At 35.3% G+C, this 17,648-nt stretch overlaps 1 protein-coding gene across 1 annotated transcript in view; it reads left to right on the forward strand.

Annotated features, from left to right (window-relative positions):
* FBN2 (fibrillin 2) overlaps positions 1-17,648 on the forward strand; it is a 285,975-nt gene that overhangs the window by 155,958 nt on the left and 112,369 nt on the right. The window contains exons 12-15 of the mRNA XM_011981192.1: positions 10,289-10,408; positions 11,320-11,445; positions 12,336-12,458; positions 14,446-14,568. Coding sequence (XP_011836582.1) covers positions 10,289-10,408; positions 11,320-11,445; positions 12,336-12,458; positions 14,446-14,568 — 492 coding nt within the window. The remainder of the gene's footprint in view (positions 1-10,288; positions 10,409-11,319; positions 11,446-12,335; positions 12,459-14,445; positions 14,569-17,648) is intronic.

The raw sequence follows: 17,648 nt of genomic DNA on the forward strand, positions 1-17,648 counted from the left end.
ATAGACCAAGCTAAGGAAAAAATCTCAGAGCTCAAAGACTCTTCTTTAATCAACTCAGTCAGATGAAAATAAGGAAAAAATAATTAGAAAGATTGAACAAAACCCCTGAGAAATATGAGATTATGTAAAGAAACCAAACTTAACAGCTCATTGGCATCCCTGAAACAGAGGAGAAAGAGCAAGCAACTTGGAAAACATATTTGGAGATACTGCCCACGAAAAACTCTCAAACCTTGCTAGAGAAGTCAACATTCAAATTCAGGAAGTCTGGAGTACTCCTGTGAAATACTATACAAGATGACAAACTTCAAGACATACAATCATCAGATTCTCCAAGGTCAACAAGAAATAAAAAATTTTTAAAGGCAACTAAAGAGAAGAAGCAGGTCACCTACAAAGGGAACCCCATTGGGATAACAGTGAACCTTTCAGCAGGAACCCTACAAGCCAGAAGAGTTTGGTGCCTATATTCAGCATTCTTAAAGAAAAGAAATCCCAACCAAGCATTTTATATTCAGCCAAACAAGTTTCATACGTGAAGGGAAAATAAAATATTTTTCAGACAAGCAAATGCTGAAGGAATTTGCTACCAGACCTGCCTTACCAAGAGGTCCTTGAGGGAGTGTTAAACATAGAAATGAAAGACTGTTATCAGCCACCACAAAAACAGACTTAAGTACATAGACCATTGACACTGTAAAGCAACTACACAATCAAATCTGCATAACAACCTGCAAAATGCAATGGCAGGATCAAATCAGCATATACCAATATTATCATTGAAAATGAGCAGGCTAAATGCCCCACTGAAAAGGCACAGAGCAGCAAGATAGATAAAGAAACAAGATTCAACTATATGCTGTCTTCAAGAGACCCATCTCACATGCAGTGACATCCATAGACTCAAAGTAAATCGATGGAGAAAAAGCTACCAAGCAAATGGAAAACAAAAACAGTGGGAGTTTTGCTATTCTGATTTAAGACAAAACAGACTTTAAACCAACAATGATAAAAAAAATGACAAAGAAGGCCATTACATAATAATAAAGGTTCAATGCAACAAAAGATTCCCCTATCCTAAACATACATGCAGCCAACACTGGAGCATCCAGATTCATGAAACAAGTTTTTAGAGACCTACAAAGAGATGTAGGTAACAACACAATAATAGCAGGAGGCTTTAACACCCCACTGACAGTATTAGATCATTGAAGCAGGAAACTAACAAAGATATTCGAGACTTAAACTCAACACTTGGCCAAATGGACTTAACAGATATCTACAGAATAGTCCACCCAACAACAACAAAATATACATTCTTCTCATCTGTAACACAGCACATACTCTAGATTAACCACACACTTGGCCATAAACAATTCTCAATACATTAAAGAAAAGTGAAATTATACCAGCCAAACTCTCAGACCACAGCATAATAAAATATTTAATAACTATTAAAAGCAAAGATACAACATAACAGACTCTCTAGGACACAGCTAAAGTGGTGTTAAGAGTAAAGTTTATAGCACTAAAATCCCACATCAAAAAGTTAGAAAGATCTTAGATTCACAACTTAACCTCACACCTGGAGGAACTAGAAAAATTAGAGTAAACCAACCCCAAAGCTAACAAAAGAAAAGAAATAAACAAATTCAGAGCTGAACCAAATGAAGTTGAGATGTGAAAAAACATTCAAAGCATCAATAAAACCTAAAGTTGGGTCTTTGAGAGAATAAATAAGATTGATAGCTATCTAGACTAATAAAGAATAAAAGAGAAAAGATGGAAATAAACGCAATCTGAAATGACAAAGGGGACATTACCAGCAACCCCAAAGAAATACCAAAATCCTCAGAGACACCTGTATGCACACAAACTAGAAAATCTTAAAAATACCTTTGTGCACACAAACTAGAAAACTTAGAGGAAATTATAAATTCCTGGAAGCATAACATCTCCCAAGATTGAGCCAGGAAGAAATTGAATCCCTGAACAGACTAATAATGAGTTTTGAAATTGAATCTGTAATGAAAAGCCTACCAACCAGAAAAAGCACGGGACCAGAAGGATTCACAGACAAATTCCACCAGATGTATAAAGAAGAGCTGGTATCATTCCTATTGAAACTATTCCAAAAACTTGAAGAGGAGGGACTCTTTCCTAACTCATTCTATGAAGGCTGAATTATTCTTATACCAAAACCTGGCAGAGATACAACAAAAAAGGAGAAAACTTTAGGCCAATATCCTTGATGAACATAGATGCAAAAGTCCTCAACAAAATGCTAGAAAACAGAATCCAGTAGCACATCAAAAAACTAATTCATCACAATCAAGTAAGCTTTATCCCTAGGATGCAAGGTGAGTTCAGCATATGCAAATCAGTAAGTGTATCTTATTAGAGATTTTATCTCTGATTTCTTTCAGAGACAAAGAAATCAGAGACAACACAAACAAATGGAAAAACATTCCATGCTCATGGATAGGAAGAATCGATATTGTTAAAATGACCATAGTGCTCAAAGTAATTTACAGATTCTAGCTCTTCCTATCAAACTATCAACATTTTTCACAGAATTAGAAAAAACCTATTTTAAAATTCATATGGAACCAAAAAAAAAAAGAAAAAAAGAAAACAGCCTGAATAGCCAAATCAATCCTATGCAAAAAGAACAAAGCTAGAGGCATCACACTACCTGACTTTAAACTATACTACAAGGCAACAGCTACCAAAACAGTATGCTACTGGTACAAAAACAGACATATAGATCAATAGAACAGGTTAGAGAACCTAGAAATAAAGCCACATACCTACAACCATTTGATCTTTGACAAAGTCAACAAAAACAAGCAACCAAGAAAGGACTCCGTATTCAATAAATGGTGCTGCAATAGCTGGCTAGGCATATGCAGAAGATTCAAACTGAATCCCTTCTTTTCATTGTATACAAAAATTAACTCAAGATCGATTAAAGACTTAAATGTAAAACCTAAAACTATAAAAATTCTAGATGAAAACCTAGGAAATGCCATTTTGGACATAGGCTCTGGCAAAGATTTTATGACAATGACTCCAAAAGCAATTGCAGCAAAAACAAAAATTGACAAATGAGACCCAATTAAAGAAAAGAGCTTCTGCACATCAAAAGAAACTATCAGAGTAAACAAACTACAGAGTAGGAGAAAATATTTGCAAACTACGCCTCTGACAGTGTTCTAATACCCAGAATCTATAAGTAACTTAACAAGCAAAAAAAACCTCATTAAATAATGGGTGAAGGACATGAGCAGACACTTGTCAAAAGAAGACATATGTGCAGACAAAAAGCATATGAAATGCTCAGCATCACCTCTCATTAGAGAAATATAAATGAAAACCACAATGAGATACCATATTATACCAGTCAAAATGGCTGTTATCAAAAAGTAGATGCTGGTAAGGTTGTGAAGAAAGGAATGCTTATCTACTGCTGGTGGGAATGTAAATTAGCTCAGCCACTATGGAAAGCAGTTTGGAGATTTCTCAAAGAATTTAAAACAGAGCTACCATTCGACCCAGCAATACTGGGTATATACCCAAGGAATATAAAATGTTCTACCATAAAGACACATGCACACATACGTTCATCACAGCACTATTCACGATATAAAGACATGGAAGCAGCCTAAATACCCGTCAATGGTGGACTGAATAAAGAAAATGTGGTACACAGACACCATGGAATACTATGTAGCCATAAAAAAAAGAATGAGACCATGTCCTTTGCAGCAACATGGATGGAGTTGGAGGCCATTGTTCTAAATGAATTAACACAGAAACAGAAAACCAAATACCGTATGTTCTCGTTTGTAAGTGGGAGCTGAACATTTCAGTACATGTGAACACAAGGGAACAAGAGACACTGGGGCCTACTTGAGAGTGGAAAGTGGGAGGAGGGTGAGGATCAAAAAACTTATCAGGCACTAGGCTTATTACATGAGTGATGAAATAATCTTTACAACAAACCCGTGTGACATGCAATTTTCCCATGTAATAAACCTGCACTTGTACTCCCTGAATGTAAAATAAAAGTTGGAAAGAAAAAAAATATAAAACATATCTTTCTCCCTGGCTGAGTTCTGAGCCAACTGAGGGATAGCTAAAGAACCCATTTCATATGGAGTTCTAAAATTTTTGAAAATTAAAGCTGTGTGTACTGGCTAGACTTGCTTAGTTCAAAGTCTTAAAGAAGTTGGTCCTGATCCTAAGATGTACTCCATGTTTGCACACGCTAGTCAAAGCTGGGATTAATACTCTCAACTTTGGATCCATGTCAAAAAATCCAACTATAATTTCATCTAGAGCCTTGGTTTTTCCAAGTAGATTTTTGGTCCCCAGGTGCCACTTGAATATTTTCTCAAGTTTTTCCAGCCCATGTACCCTGTGTTGAAGAATAGAGGGATTCTAAGCACTTATTTCTAAAAGACAAGGAGGACAATAAAGCTCTTAAAGATATGCTATAAAACGGCCACAGAGTTCCTCAAACAATACCTTATATCGTAGGTTTTCGTGACTCCTAAAAGTCTGTAAGCCCAAGAAGACAAGGCTATATCTTTTTCTTGGTTAATCATGATGGATGTGTTGTGCAGATTTTTAAACTAGCTTTATTGTGGTTTAATTGACATATATACATATGTAAAGATTTTTCATGTAAAGATTATTTCATCACCCATGTAATAATACATGCTCCATATGTATACATTTGAAGCATATAGCTTGATAAGTTTTGATGTGTGTATACCAATAAAATCATGACCACGATCAGATAATGAACATATCCATCAGCCTCATAAGGCTTACTTTTGCCCATTATAATCTCTCCATCTTGCTCCTCCTCTCGTCCATTCCCAGCCCCCATCCTGTCCCCAGGCAATCTCTGATCAGTCACTGTACATTAGTTTGCATTGTGTAGAATTTTATATAAATGAAATCATACTGTTACATATATGCCTTTTGTCTGATTTCTTTTACTCAGCATAATTATTCTGTGATTCATCTGTGTTATGATGGGAATAAGTCATTTATTCCTTTTTTTGTGGAATAATATTGTATGGACATAGCACAGTTTATTTATATATTCCCATGTTGCTGGGCACTTACTTTGTTTCCAGTTTCTAGCTATTACAGATAAAGCTCTTATGAACATTCATGTACAAGTGTTTGTATAAGCATTTTAGTTTTGGTGTATATCTAGGCGTGGAGTGGCTGGATTATGTGAGAGGAATATATTTAATTATTTACAAAACTGCCAAAATGTACTATTTTACCTTTCTAGCAGCAGTGTATGAGAGTATCAGTTACTCCATAACCAAGCCAGCTCTTCGTATAGTCAGATTTTTCCATTTTAGCCATTGTAATAGGATGCAGGGGTTTCTCACTGTGGTTTTAATTTACATTCTCTAATGATTCACATAAAAAAATGTTGACCATCTTTTCATGTGTTTATTTGATCTGACACTTTTTTGGTAAAGGGTCAGTTCAAATCTTGGTCCATTTGAAAATTATTTTCTTATTGAGTTTGGAGGGTTCTTTGTTTATTCTGGATATAAGTCCTCATCAAATATATGATTTACACATGTTTTCTCCTAGCCTGTGGCTTGCCTTTTCTTCTTGTAACATATCTTTTGAAGTGCTGAAATTTGTAACTCTGACAAAGCTTTATTTATTAAATTTGTTGTTTTATGGATCATGCTTTTGATGTTGTGTCTAGGAAATCTTTGCCAAATCTAAGGTCACAAGGGTTTTCTTCAGTGTTTGCTTCTAGAAGTTATCTAGCTTTAGGCCTATGACCCATTTTGAATTAGTTTTTTAATATTGTATGAAGTTTATTTTTTGTAGTATATTAATAACCGTCACCCTTTGTTGAAAAGACTGTATTCTGTCTATTGAATTGCCTTTGCACGTTGTTGAAAATCAGTTGCTCCTATATATTGGGTCTGTTTCTGGACTCTCAGCTCTGACTCACCCACTTAGGGGCTTGCTGCATCCTGCTGGGGTTCCCCCTGTCTGCACCATGGTCTGAAAACCCTCCTAAAAGCCATAAGCTGAAATAGTCATGATATTCACTGTGTTTGTTTTCCATCTCTTAGGAATCTATATTTTTTGTTGCCTGACGTCAAGTTTCTTGAAAATCATGATTTCTTATACTTTGTCCATTTGTTTGTGTATTTGAGGAAGGAGAATAAATCTGTCTTGGATGGGAACAGAAGTGTCCCCTATTTTCTTAGTGCAAAGATTGTGGAATGAAAAAATGGGAACAATAACGCCAGCTGGTAAATTTTTATATAAGTCTAGGCAAGAAATTATGACAATAATGATGTAGGACTATAGAAGAAAGGATTCAACAAGTGCTTGGGAGGTTAATCAGTGGAATCTGATGACAGATTAGTTGTGGGAAGTCAAAGAGTAGAAAACTACAGTGATACACAAGTTTCTGGCTGAGCAAAACTGGACATAGAGTGGTGGTGTTAACATGTATAGGAAGGTGCAGATTGGGAGAAAATAGTTGTTGAGTCTTTCTTGGACATGCTGAGTTTTAGGTGTCTTGGGTATTTAATTATAGAGCTCTAAGGTAAGAGGAATGTCCAGGGTAGAGTTACAGATTTAGGAGTCAACAACACACAGGTGGCCCTTAGAGCCATGAGGATGAATACTGTGTCCCAGGCTGAACAACAGGACGAGTGAAAAGATAACAGAAATACTACAACTGGAATCCTATGGAACAGCCACATTGAAGGCCCTTAGTCTAGCTCAGCTCAGACGCACCTTGTTCTAGCTCACAGTGTTAGAGAGATAGCAAAAGAGAGAATTATATTCCTGAAGTTAGGGAAGGGCACACTTTCAAGAGAAAAGTAGTGTCAGGTGTTAAATGCAGTAGAAAAATCAAAGGCAGTGAGGAAAAAAAAAAATCTGTTTGATTTGGTAATTAAGGGGGTTTTATTAACTTTGAAGAGTGGTTTTAGGATGGTAATTGAGTCATTTTGAGGTTATTTTATTTATTCATAATATTAACATACATATGTTTCATTAACTAGCTTAACCCTAGATATCAGATTTGAGTTCAGGTCTTCCATTAAACAATATAGATGAGAGGCCAGGTATAGAGAGAGTTAGTATCATAATTTTGCCAAAAATGTCTAAGTACACTATGATTATAAAAGAAAATATGGGCCAAATACGATGTTTTGGAAAAAACAATCATTTTCAACTAGGTACAGGGCTACAAGGTCAGAGTTATTAAATTAGGCTTAGCTCAAATTTTGACTGCACAAACCTAGAGGGTATCATTCAAAGAATCTATATGAATGGTATGCCCTATGGTTGTACACTATATAACCATATGCAGCCTACTGAGCTTAGCTGATACCACCTGATGTTTCTTTAAGTGATAGACATATCTCATCATTTAGCCCTGCAAAGTTAAAGCCCCAGCAGCAGACTTGTCTTTCTGACTACTGTAATTCATAGAAACATAACTTAGTAATGGAGCACATTTTCAGAAAATGAGTTTTAATATTTTTAATCCTATACTCTAATGTCAATTTTTGATCACTTTGAATTTATAAACAACAAATTGAATTTGTAAACAACACATCAGAAAAAGTGAAGAGGATATTAATTAACTAACGCTTTAAATTATAAGAGCTCAAAATAACACTAGTAGCTATGTCAACTGCGCTAATGTTTTGAGGAATAACAAACTGCCATTGCTATTTGGGAACTTTTATGAGATACCTAATGAAGCAGTATAACTTGAAAGGCAGTAGATTTATTAAGGGATCAGTGACAAAGAAAATAGAATTGGATCTATGTTGCTGTTATGAGAATTGCTCCTGATGCCTGAAAACAGTTATATGTCCCCATTATGTTTTTCTCTCTTTTTCTTGAGAATTCAGCTTTAAAATTAAAATTTGTAACTCTCCTAGTGTCTGTATAAGTCAAACTGCTATTAGCAATGGTTTTAATTCAGGTCACTCTATTTTGTAGTAGTAAAAAATAATTTAAATTTCTATTGGACTACAGGTAATCTTCGAGCCCTTGCAAATATATATATATATATATATTAAAAAAAACCTTTTCGAAGTTGGCATATAAAGTATTTTTCAAGGGAAAATGTTTCTTAACCATATAGTAGTATTTGAGAAATTAACAATTTTGATAATCAACTTTCTCCATAATTTTAAAATTTATTTTAGGAGGTTAAATCCCATGAATTTTGCTTAAAAATACACATCCCCGCAGTGAAAACATAGTAAGAAGTCAAAATGTACAGACCGTAATATTTAAGTACTTTCTGTTCCTGTAAACAAGACAAAACGAACATGATCAGTTGGAGGTCCAGGACTGTGAGACTCAGAATAAAGAGGAGACATGAAATGTTCATTTCAGAAGTTGGCAGTGGTCATTTGTGATTAGTCTAAAACTGTGAAAATCCCAGAAAACAAACAAAAAACAACAAATGGGTTTTAAAGTCATATGGAATTGTAAAGTCACTAATTGTTTTTTTGGTGATTGTTTTCACCAAAATTAAGTGAATGATTACATCTTCTCTGTGCACTAGACTCTTGATGAGTCCCTAAGGGGCTTAGGAGACAGAAGTGAATTATGGCTGTAATGGCAGAATAGCTGGCAGAGCTGCCATAGTAACAAGGAGCCTTAGGAGCAGACTCTCCAGGGGAGAAAACAGTCCTGCAAAGTGACGTGACTTTCCTGAAACTACCTAAAGAGAGGGGAGTGGATGTGTGGTTTCTCATGTTCTTCAAACAGAGCTTTATGTTGAGGCTTCTGTAAAGATGCCAACTACAAGACGTTTTTAATTGTTGCGTTTCAATTGTGTAACACAAAATTGAAGTGATCTTCAACACTGCTAACTGAAGGTGGTATTTCGTATTGGAAAGTCTATTTATTATACTTGATATGCTTGCTAATGCTCTCTCTCTTTTCTCATTTTGCTTCGTTCCTTTGGCTCAGTAGAATTGATGGTATCAACCAAAACTTTAAATGTAAGTGAGTCTTTTTGGACTGAAGGGGTCCTTGGATGGATGGAAAAGGATTTAGTCCTGTTATTCTTTGTTGTTTTTATTTTATTTGCTATGAAGTTTATTTCCATTACCAGAAAGGGCTTAATTGCGTTCAGTCTGAGTGTTTACATAAATGAAGTTGGTGGGTTTGATACAGTACAGTTCCTCTTTTAAGAACATCTGTGAAAGTAGGAATCTGCTTATTAAAATGGTAAACCTGTGAACTGATTTTATTGTTATGTTCTCCAATTTAGCTGAAATTGTATATGTTAATGGCTTCTACACATATATGAAATGACAAATCATTATGCCCTCACCAACTAGCCAGGCTTTTAATTTGCAAGGATTGAAAATAATATTTAGTGGACATTGCTGATGAATTAAACTTCTTATACTGGCACACGTGATTTCTCTGGGATTTAACTAGTCCAGACTGTTCAGTCTGTCATTTGGTTTTTCAGCCCCTGAATTCTGCAATGGGTTTGCATTTAATTTGGCTTTAGGAGACCTTGAAAGGAAAGCATGACTTTCTCACTTTTTGGTCACGACTAGTAGTTGCATAAAACTTCATTTTATGCAACAAATTGCTGTGCCAATTTTAGGATCCTGAAGAAAACTGAAACTGCTGAAAAAAAATAGGCTTTGTTTTAATGTTTTCATTTTCTACTCCCTCATGTTTTTTTACTTCAAAATATTATCCAAGCTTTAGTGTATATGTAGTTTTATACATAGATGAGTTCACCAAAAAAAAGTTATACCAAAGACATTCCATAATCCATCAATCTCTTTCTTTAAAACTAATAGCAATGACAACATGTAACATAAATATGTATCTTCAGAATCCTTTCATTGTTCTTCTGACACTTTACTAAGCCTTAGAGAGGTTATTAACTTGCCCACAGTGGTGTAAGCAATAAGCATTATAGCCTATTTCTCTTTTCAGGGCCCATCCTTTTAATCATTGGCCATTACTCCAACTGAAAAATCTTTAATTTTTGATTAAAGCAAATTCCCATGGTACTCTCTAAAAGGTGATATTTTTGTAAATCTTCAGACTGGCCTCTGAGTGTATTTGAAGAAAGGAATTTTCATTCATTTATAAATACTTTGCTATTTAGACTATTACCACTGACTGGCCTTCTCTCAAATTTTAGAGGGCTAAATGTACTTTAAACAAACCTTTCTACAAATGGAGTGAAGTCTATAATGGTTTCTTTTGCTGCTCACAGATGTTGATGAATGCACATCAAATCCCTGCACTAATGGAGATTGTGTTAACACACCTGGTTCCTATTATTGTAAATGTCATGCTGGATTCCAGAGGACTCCTACCAAGCAAGCATGCATTGGTAAGGCAGTTTGCTTTCACATATGAAAATGTTCCATGAAATATAGTGACCAAGGCTGTTGAGGTTAAAAGCAAATTTATTAAAACATGGAATAAAATAAATGTTGTTACATTATTACAGATTTATTTATAGTACCCTCAGAGATTCTCCTTTTAAACATAAACACTGTTTGCATATGTAACCCAGGCAACATGGTATCTGGCTTCACAAAAATTCAGTTTATCTTCCTTCCTTAGATCAGAGCTTCCTTTCTCCAAATAACATCAGTAACCTTCTCTGATTAACTGAGTTTAAGATTTATAGTCATTTTCAACTACTGTTTTCTTTGAATCCCACACATAGTCCAACACCAAGTCATGCCTGGTCTTTATTCATAGCTTCAGTGCTACACCCACCACCCTGGTCCAGACGCGCTACCTCATTGCTGATTCAGCTCAGAATTCTTTTACCAGATGACTGCCTGTCTTCTTTTTCATTTCCTATTCATCCACAGGTAGTTGCTTGAATCAAATTCCCAGCAGTTTTCATTGTATTACTCTTAATCTAGAAATTCTGTTGCTACTTTACACTTATCCAACATCGTGTTCTGACTTTTAAGGCCTTCATCCACTATGTCAAAAACAGCCACAACCAGTAATTCCAGCTGTCCTGCCCACCCTTTCTTAGGCTTACTGGAGACCCTCTTTTTTTTTTTTTTTTCCCTTTCTCTCTTCAGCTACTATAAGAGCTGTAAAATTGCTTGCACCTACCTATCCAAAAAAATTTAAAAAAAAACAAAAACTGCTGAGAGACAGAAATTTTGCTGAAGAAACAACATGATTTTGAATATTTAAAATTCCATTTCTTATCTTACTGTGTTTATCTGTAAGTATTGTAAAAGAATAATGTTTGGCCATTCTCAATCTTCCTAGATATTGATGAGTGCATCCAGAATGGGGTTCTTTGTAAAAACGGTCGATGCGTGAACACAGATGGAAGTTTCCAGTGCATTTGCAATGCTGGCTTTGAATTAACTACAGATGGAAAAAACTGTGTTGGTATGGAAATTGCCTGCTCCCTTGCAAAAGATTTTAAAAGGATATACATTTTTATTTAGAACCATATACTATTTCCATGAAAGCTCACACACCACGTATGTGAGATCTTCAGGTAACTTAGGTAAAATGTAAATGCATTTAATATAAGACTGTTAAAGCAAAAGGACAGGTGTTTTTTTGTTGTTGTTGGGGGGACAGGGTCGGGAGAGAAATGTTATAACAATGAATAATTTACTGCTTCTGAAAATTTCCTGTGTGTTACATGTTAAATTGTAAGTAACAGTTGTTCTTCATAAGTTTAGACGATTACTAGTCCCTACTCTATTTCAGGTATTGGGGTTACAACACTGACAAAATAGAAAAGGTCTTCCCATCCTCCACTAACTAGAGGAATATAAAAATGCTTGACATATGCAGTACACAAATCTCTAAAATTGTGGCCTGTGATGTCTACCAGTGCAATGGCTACCAATACACTACAGAAATATTGTTTACAAAGCAACACATCATATTCATCTACTAATGAAAGTCCAAATCATTCCATTTGCAGTGAGGTCTGCCATTGCCTTATTTTCTTATAAAATAAACACTAAATTATATTATCTTTTTGGTATACAAAGTAACACACTACTCATGGTTTTTGTGGTTTTAACAGGAACTAAGCACAAAATTTATTTAATTCTTTTTCTTTATATCCGTATACTAAAGGTCCTTTCCACTCTCCACACTATTTTCTCTCATTCAGTTGGCGTTCTTTTTTTACAAAAACTAAAAACCATGAGCACATGGCTCATTTATGTAGTGGAATTTGACTGGGGGTTGTTTGTGGAAGAAGAAGGAATTAGTTCCCTCAAGGCCAGTGTTCAAAGTCACTCTCTCCTCTTCCGCAGATCATGATGAATGTACAACTACCAACATGTGTTTGAATGGAATGTGCATCAATGAAGATGGCAGCTTCAAGTGCATCTGCAAACCAGGATTTGTCTTGGCTCCAAATGGACGTTACTGTACTGGTATGTGTGGCTTTCAGATAGGAAAGTGACCATGATTGAAACCACCTTTTTTATTTGAATGAACCATGGAAGAATTACTTCAGCTTCCTCGTGTGGCTTTCATATTATTCACATTTCTTGCTAATTCAATAAGGCAGGTGTCTAAAGCTTTCTAGAAAAACATACATTGTGGTCTAGGGAACAGTAATATCTTAACAAAAATAATAATGGTATAGGAAAAATTAAGGGACTGACAGATTGGTTTTAGCAAGTCTTGTGGAAAACAATGTAGAAATAATTTCTCTCAACTGCTTGGCTGAATAAAAAAGAAGAAGAAAAAATCTTGAAAGGTTTTTGTTTTGTATGCATTCTCAGAAGTAGATTTTCCACTGTCATTCATTATGGGTTTAGTATTACATCTTTTCCATAAAGCTAATATACAGATCATTTGTAACTGTATCATTATCTAAAAATCTTACATTGATTTAGTGAAGACATCTTAATATTGCAATTAATTATTTTGTTTATGAAGCCATTTTGAAGACCAACCTCTAGTGATAACCTTAATAAGCTAAAGATGTGCCTCTTGGAAATAAATGAGACCTTATTATGTTTGTACTCACAATTGGAATTTAATAAAGTGGAATACATTTTGCAGCTTCTACTTAGAAGCAAATTTTTCTTTTTCTTTTTTAAATTTATTTATTTTTGAGGCAGGCTTTTGCTCTGTCACCTAGGCTGGAGTGTAGTGGCACAATCTCAGCTCACTGCACCTTTGACTCCTGGGCTCAAGCATCCTCCCACGTCAGCCTTCCAGGTAGCTGAGACTACAGGCACGTGTTCCCCTGCCCAGCTAATTTTGTTTTATTTTTTGTAGAAATGAGGTCTCACCATGTTGCTCAGGCTGGTCTCAAACTCATGGGCTCAAGCAATCCTCCTGCCTCAGCCTCCCAAAGTTCTGGGATTACAGGCATGAGCCATCGCACCTGGCCAAATTTTTGTTTTTCTTTGTTTCCTTCTTTAAAACAAAATTAACTCCATAAATGATGTTTTGCCTTCAGTTGCACAAACTTAATCTAAGTACCAGATAAGGATCATGCTCAATTCCTATAATTTCAATGAATTACAATGAAATTCTAGGGACAGTAGAAATTAAAAAATTGAGACTGAATTCTTATGTTTCTGAATAACAAATAGATTTTTGACTGTCCAAGGAGGAGGAGTACTGTAGTTCTGATGGTTGAACTCATGACTGGGATGTCATCTCAGAGTTAGCTGATTTGGATCTAACACAAGATACAAAATTGCCATTATGCTGCAGTGTGTAGAATTATGTTACAGTATGTGACTTTATTTCAGCCTTTTTAAAGAAACTTCAGTATATATCTAAAGATGAGTTTGACCTCACCAGTTTCTGCTTTCTGGAAATTAGTTCTTATTAATTATTTAATTACAAATGTTGTGAAGATTTTCAGTATTCCTGAGTTGGCAGCTCTGTGTTTGAAGTCTCCTTCATCTTTTGGGGAAGTCATTTAATGCTGGGTTACATTTGATAAATTCAAGTGGATTGAAAATTAAAAGACATACCTCAAGTTATTTTGTTATTGTGAAATGATCAAATGAATATCAGCATAGGATCTACTTATAGTTAAAGTGTCTGTGTGTGAAAAAAATTACAGAAATTTACCTTAATTTTTAAAGAATTTGTTTTACTTAACTAATTTGAATTATTTAACATTAAATGGGATCACCAAATAAATAATGAAAAAGAAGATTGTGAGGCTTTTTTTTCCTCAATGGGTAAAGTAAAGCAACTTTTACTGTCTTTCTGAAATGTGTTGAAAGGATTGCATTTGCATATAATATCTGTTACCACACTTATTTGTTCTTCACAAATTATAAAGTTATAAACAAAAGGTTGGTAGTATTGAGCAGTGGCAGCAAGTAAACCCTGTAATAAAGTTATATTTACCCAGTAACTACTTGACTTCTGTCACCCACTGCGCAGATGTTGATGAATGCCAGACCCCAGGAATCTGCATGAATGGGCACTGCATCAACAATGAAGGGTCCTTCCGCTGTGACTGTCCCCCAGGCCTGGCTGTGGGCATGGATGGACGTGTGTGTGTTGGTAAGTGAAACATTTTACAATGGCCCCACTGTGCAAAATGATCTTTGAAAAGCCGACAGAGATATTTCTATACAATGGAATAATATTCACTATAAAAAGAGTACATACTAAAACATGGATAAACCTTGGAAAGATTACGCTAAGTGAAAGAAGCCAGTCACAAAACACCATACTGTATATTATTCCATCCATGTGAAATCTCCAGAATCGGCAAGTCTGTTGAGACAAAGTAGATTCGTGTTAGGACAGAGAGGATGGGGGTGGTGGGAGAATGGGGTGGGAGCTAAAAGATATTTTTGAGATGATTAAAATGTTCTAAAATCACCTGTAGTGATGGATAAACACACCAGTAAATATGCTAAAAACTATTAAATCGTACACTTTAAAGTGATGTATTCTATGATATGTAAATTATATATTAACAAAACTATTTTTTTAATGGGCAGGAACCCCCAGATAGCCCCCTTCAGAACCTTCAGAAGTCTCTGATGACATGCAAGTCAAAAATGCTGGAGAAGAAAAAAATATATTTTTAAACCAGCATACTTGATAGTATTAGATAACTGAATCCTAAACACAGTGCATTTCAGTTTTATAATTAATAACAAATAAGATATGTAATGGGAATTATAGTTATAGATAAGTAAACTCTTGGTTTTGCCCTAACAAAACTTAAAATATAAATATTGGACTTACATCAAAAGCTCGAAATGTTTTTAGTTACTCCTCATCACCATGCAACTAGCTGCAGAAGCAAGAGAATAAAAAGTATGAGCAAGAATATATATTTTATTCTAAGCCTTTCAGATTCCTCCAGGATACTTTTGTCAAATTGATCCCATGAAAATCAGTCAGAAGTACCAGGCCCAGCTTTGAAGAGGCAGGCAAAACAGAAGTGTCACTGGTGTTTGGGAACCCCAACAATATATCCCAATGATAAGGATAGCAGAATGAGTGGTAAAAATACATTTAATGCAGTTTTCTCTCCAAAAATGCTTTCATGAGGCTTCTAGGGTGAATTAGCCATTGTATACCCTCTATTTTTCATGTTGTACAGTAAAACATAGAAATGGGATTTCAAAGTATATTTGAGAGATACAACATTCTTAGACATAGTTAATACTTTACTCCTACCGATGAGAATCAAAACATTTGGATCCCAAAGGTGGAGGAGAAACAGTAGAGAATTCGCAGATGGAAATAATCTGTTCGCTCAAATTTATCCACTCTATCCAGTCAAAGATTTATTTCACCCTACAAAGTGTCAGCACTTTGTTCAGGGATATTTCAAATACAGCAACTGGAAGAATATAGCTTCTTCCTGTGTACAGAGCTAAAATATTTTCAGTTGCTTTAATATATTTACTTGCTTTTTTCCTTTACCTAAATGATTCTGTTGAGATCTACCATGAGTACAAAGCCAGTTTTGGAGGGAGAAATTATTTTTCTCTTAAGTAACCAACATGTGATTTGTTGCTAGGAATTCGGTAAAACATAAAATTTCATTCTCTTGTTCACATCCAGGAAACACATTGGAAATTGTCATAAAGCCTCCTCCAGTTTTTCATCATTGTGGTCATTTAAACTTTTTAAAATAAAAACATTATTTGTCATGTGTATAAAATTATATATTGTTTCTATAATGTGCTAGATGTTTTCTTCACATCTTTTGACTTGATGTCACTTTTTAGACCCATTGATTCTTTAAGTTTGAGATGAGGCCTGGCGCAGTGGCTCATGCCTGTAATCTCAACACTTTGGGATTCCATGGTGGGCAGATCACTGGAGCCCAGGAGTTCAAGACCAGTCTGGGCATCATGGTAAAACCCTATCTCTGCAAAAAGTACAAAAATTCACCAGGTGTGGTGGTGCGTGCCTATAATCCCAGCACTTTGGGATTCCGAGGTGGGCAGATTGCTTGAGCTCAGGAGTTCAAAACCAGTCTGGGCTTCATGGTGAAATCTTATGTCTGCAAAAAATACAAAAATTAGCCTGGCATGGTGGCACATGCGTGTAATTCCAGCTACTTGGGAGGCTGAGACAGGAGGATTGCCTGAGCCCTGGAGGTGGAGGTTACAGTGAGCTATGATTGTGCCACTGCACTCCAGCCTAGATGACAGAGTGAGACCCTGTCTCAAACAAAAAAAAAAAGAAAAAGAAAAAATAAATGAATCACTGTTATGAAAACCTATTAGGATAAGCATTTTAATTTTAAATCTCTTTTTTGTTTGTTCATTTTTCTTCTGTAGATATTAAAGATGTGTTTGGGTTTTTTTTTTTTTTTTTTTTCAGTTTCAGGTAATTAGGCTACGATTTTAACTAGTATGTTGAAATACAACTCACCAGCAAGTTTATAAACAAAAGACAATCATATCTTTATCTTTCCCATTCATTCAAAATTTATTTTTAAGTTTATTCAGTGATGCAGTTTAGTAAATAAGGAAGAAAACTCAGGCCACATGATAACTACTGAATATTCTTAAGTGACAAAAAAATTCTAAGATGACAGCAAGATACAGGACCTCTCTGTTCCTCCTTTCCTATTTTGTTGTTTTGAGAATTAAATAAAGCTTTGAATGGTGTGTAGCACATAATGAATGCCCACTAAGTTAACTACTATTGATATTATTGTTATTAAATTAGAATAGTGGCACCATGTCTAGGTCATAGTCTTAAGAGTTGCTGCTTTAAGTTATAAATAAAAGTTGATATTAAAGAAAGAAGAATAAAATAAAGTTAGCATTTTGCATCCGTACATATTTTACTCATGGTATGTAGAATCTGCTAATTACCTGAGGAAATTTTAAATCTTTCTATTTTTTAAGAAAGAAAAGGCGCTGGGTATGGTGGCTCACACCTGTAATCCCAACACTTTGGGAGGCCGAGGCAGGCGGATCACCTGAGGTCAGGAATTTGAGACCAGCATGGTCAACATGGCTAAACCCCGTCTGTACTAAAAATACAAAATTAGCCGGTCGTGGGGTGTGCACCTGTAATCCCAGCTACTCAGGAGGCTGAGGCAGGAGAATCACTTGAACCCAGGAGGTGGAGGTTGTAGTGAGTCAAGATCATGCTAGTCA

This window comes from Mandrillus leucophaeus, unplaced genomic scaffold (assembly GCF_000951045.1).
Source record: "Mandrillus leucophaeus isolate KB7577 unplaced genomic scaffold, Mleu.le_1.0 Scaffold221, whole genome shotgun sequence".
NCBI classification, from domain to species: domain Eukaryota; kingdom Metazoa; phylum Chordata; class Mammalia; order Primates; family Cercopithecidae; genus Mandrillus; species Mandrillus leucophaeus.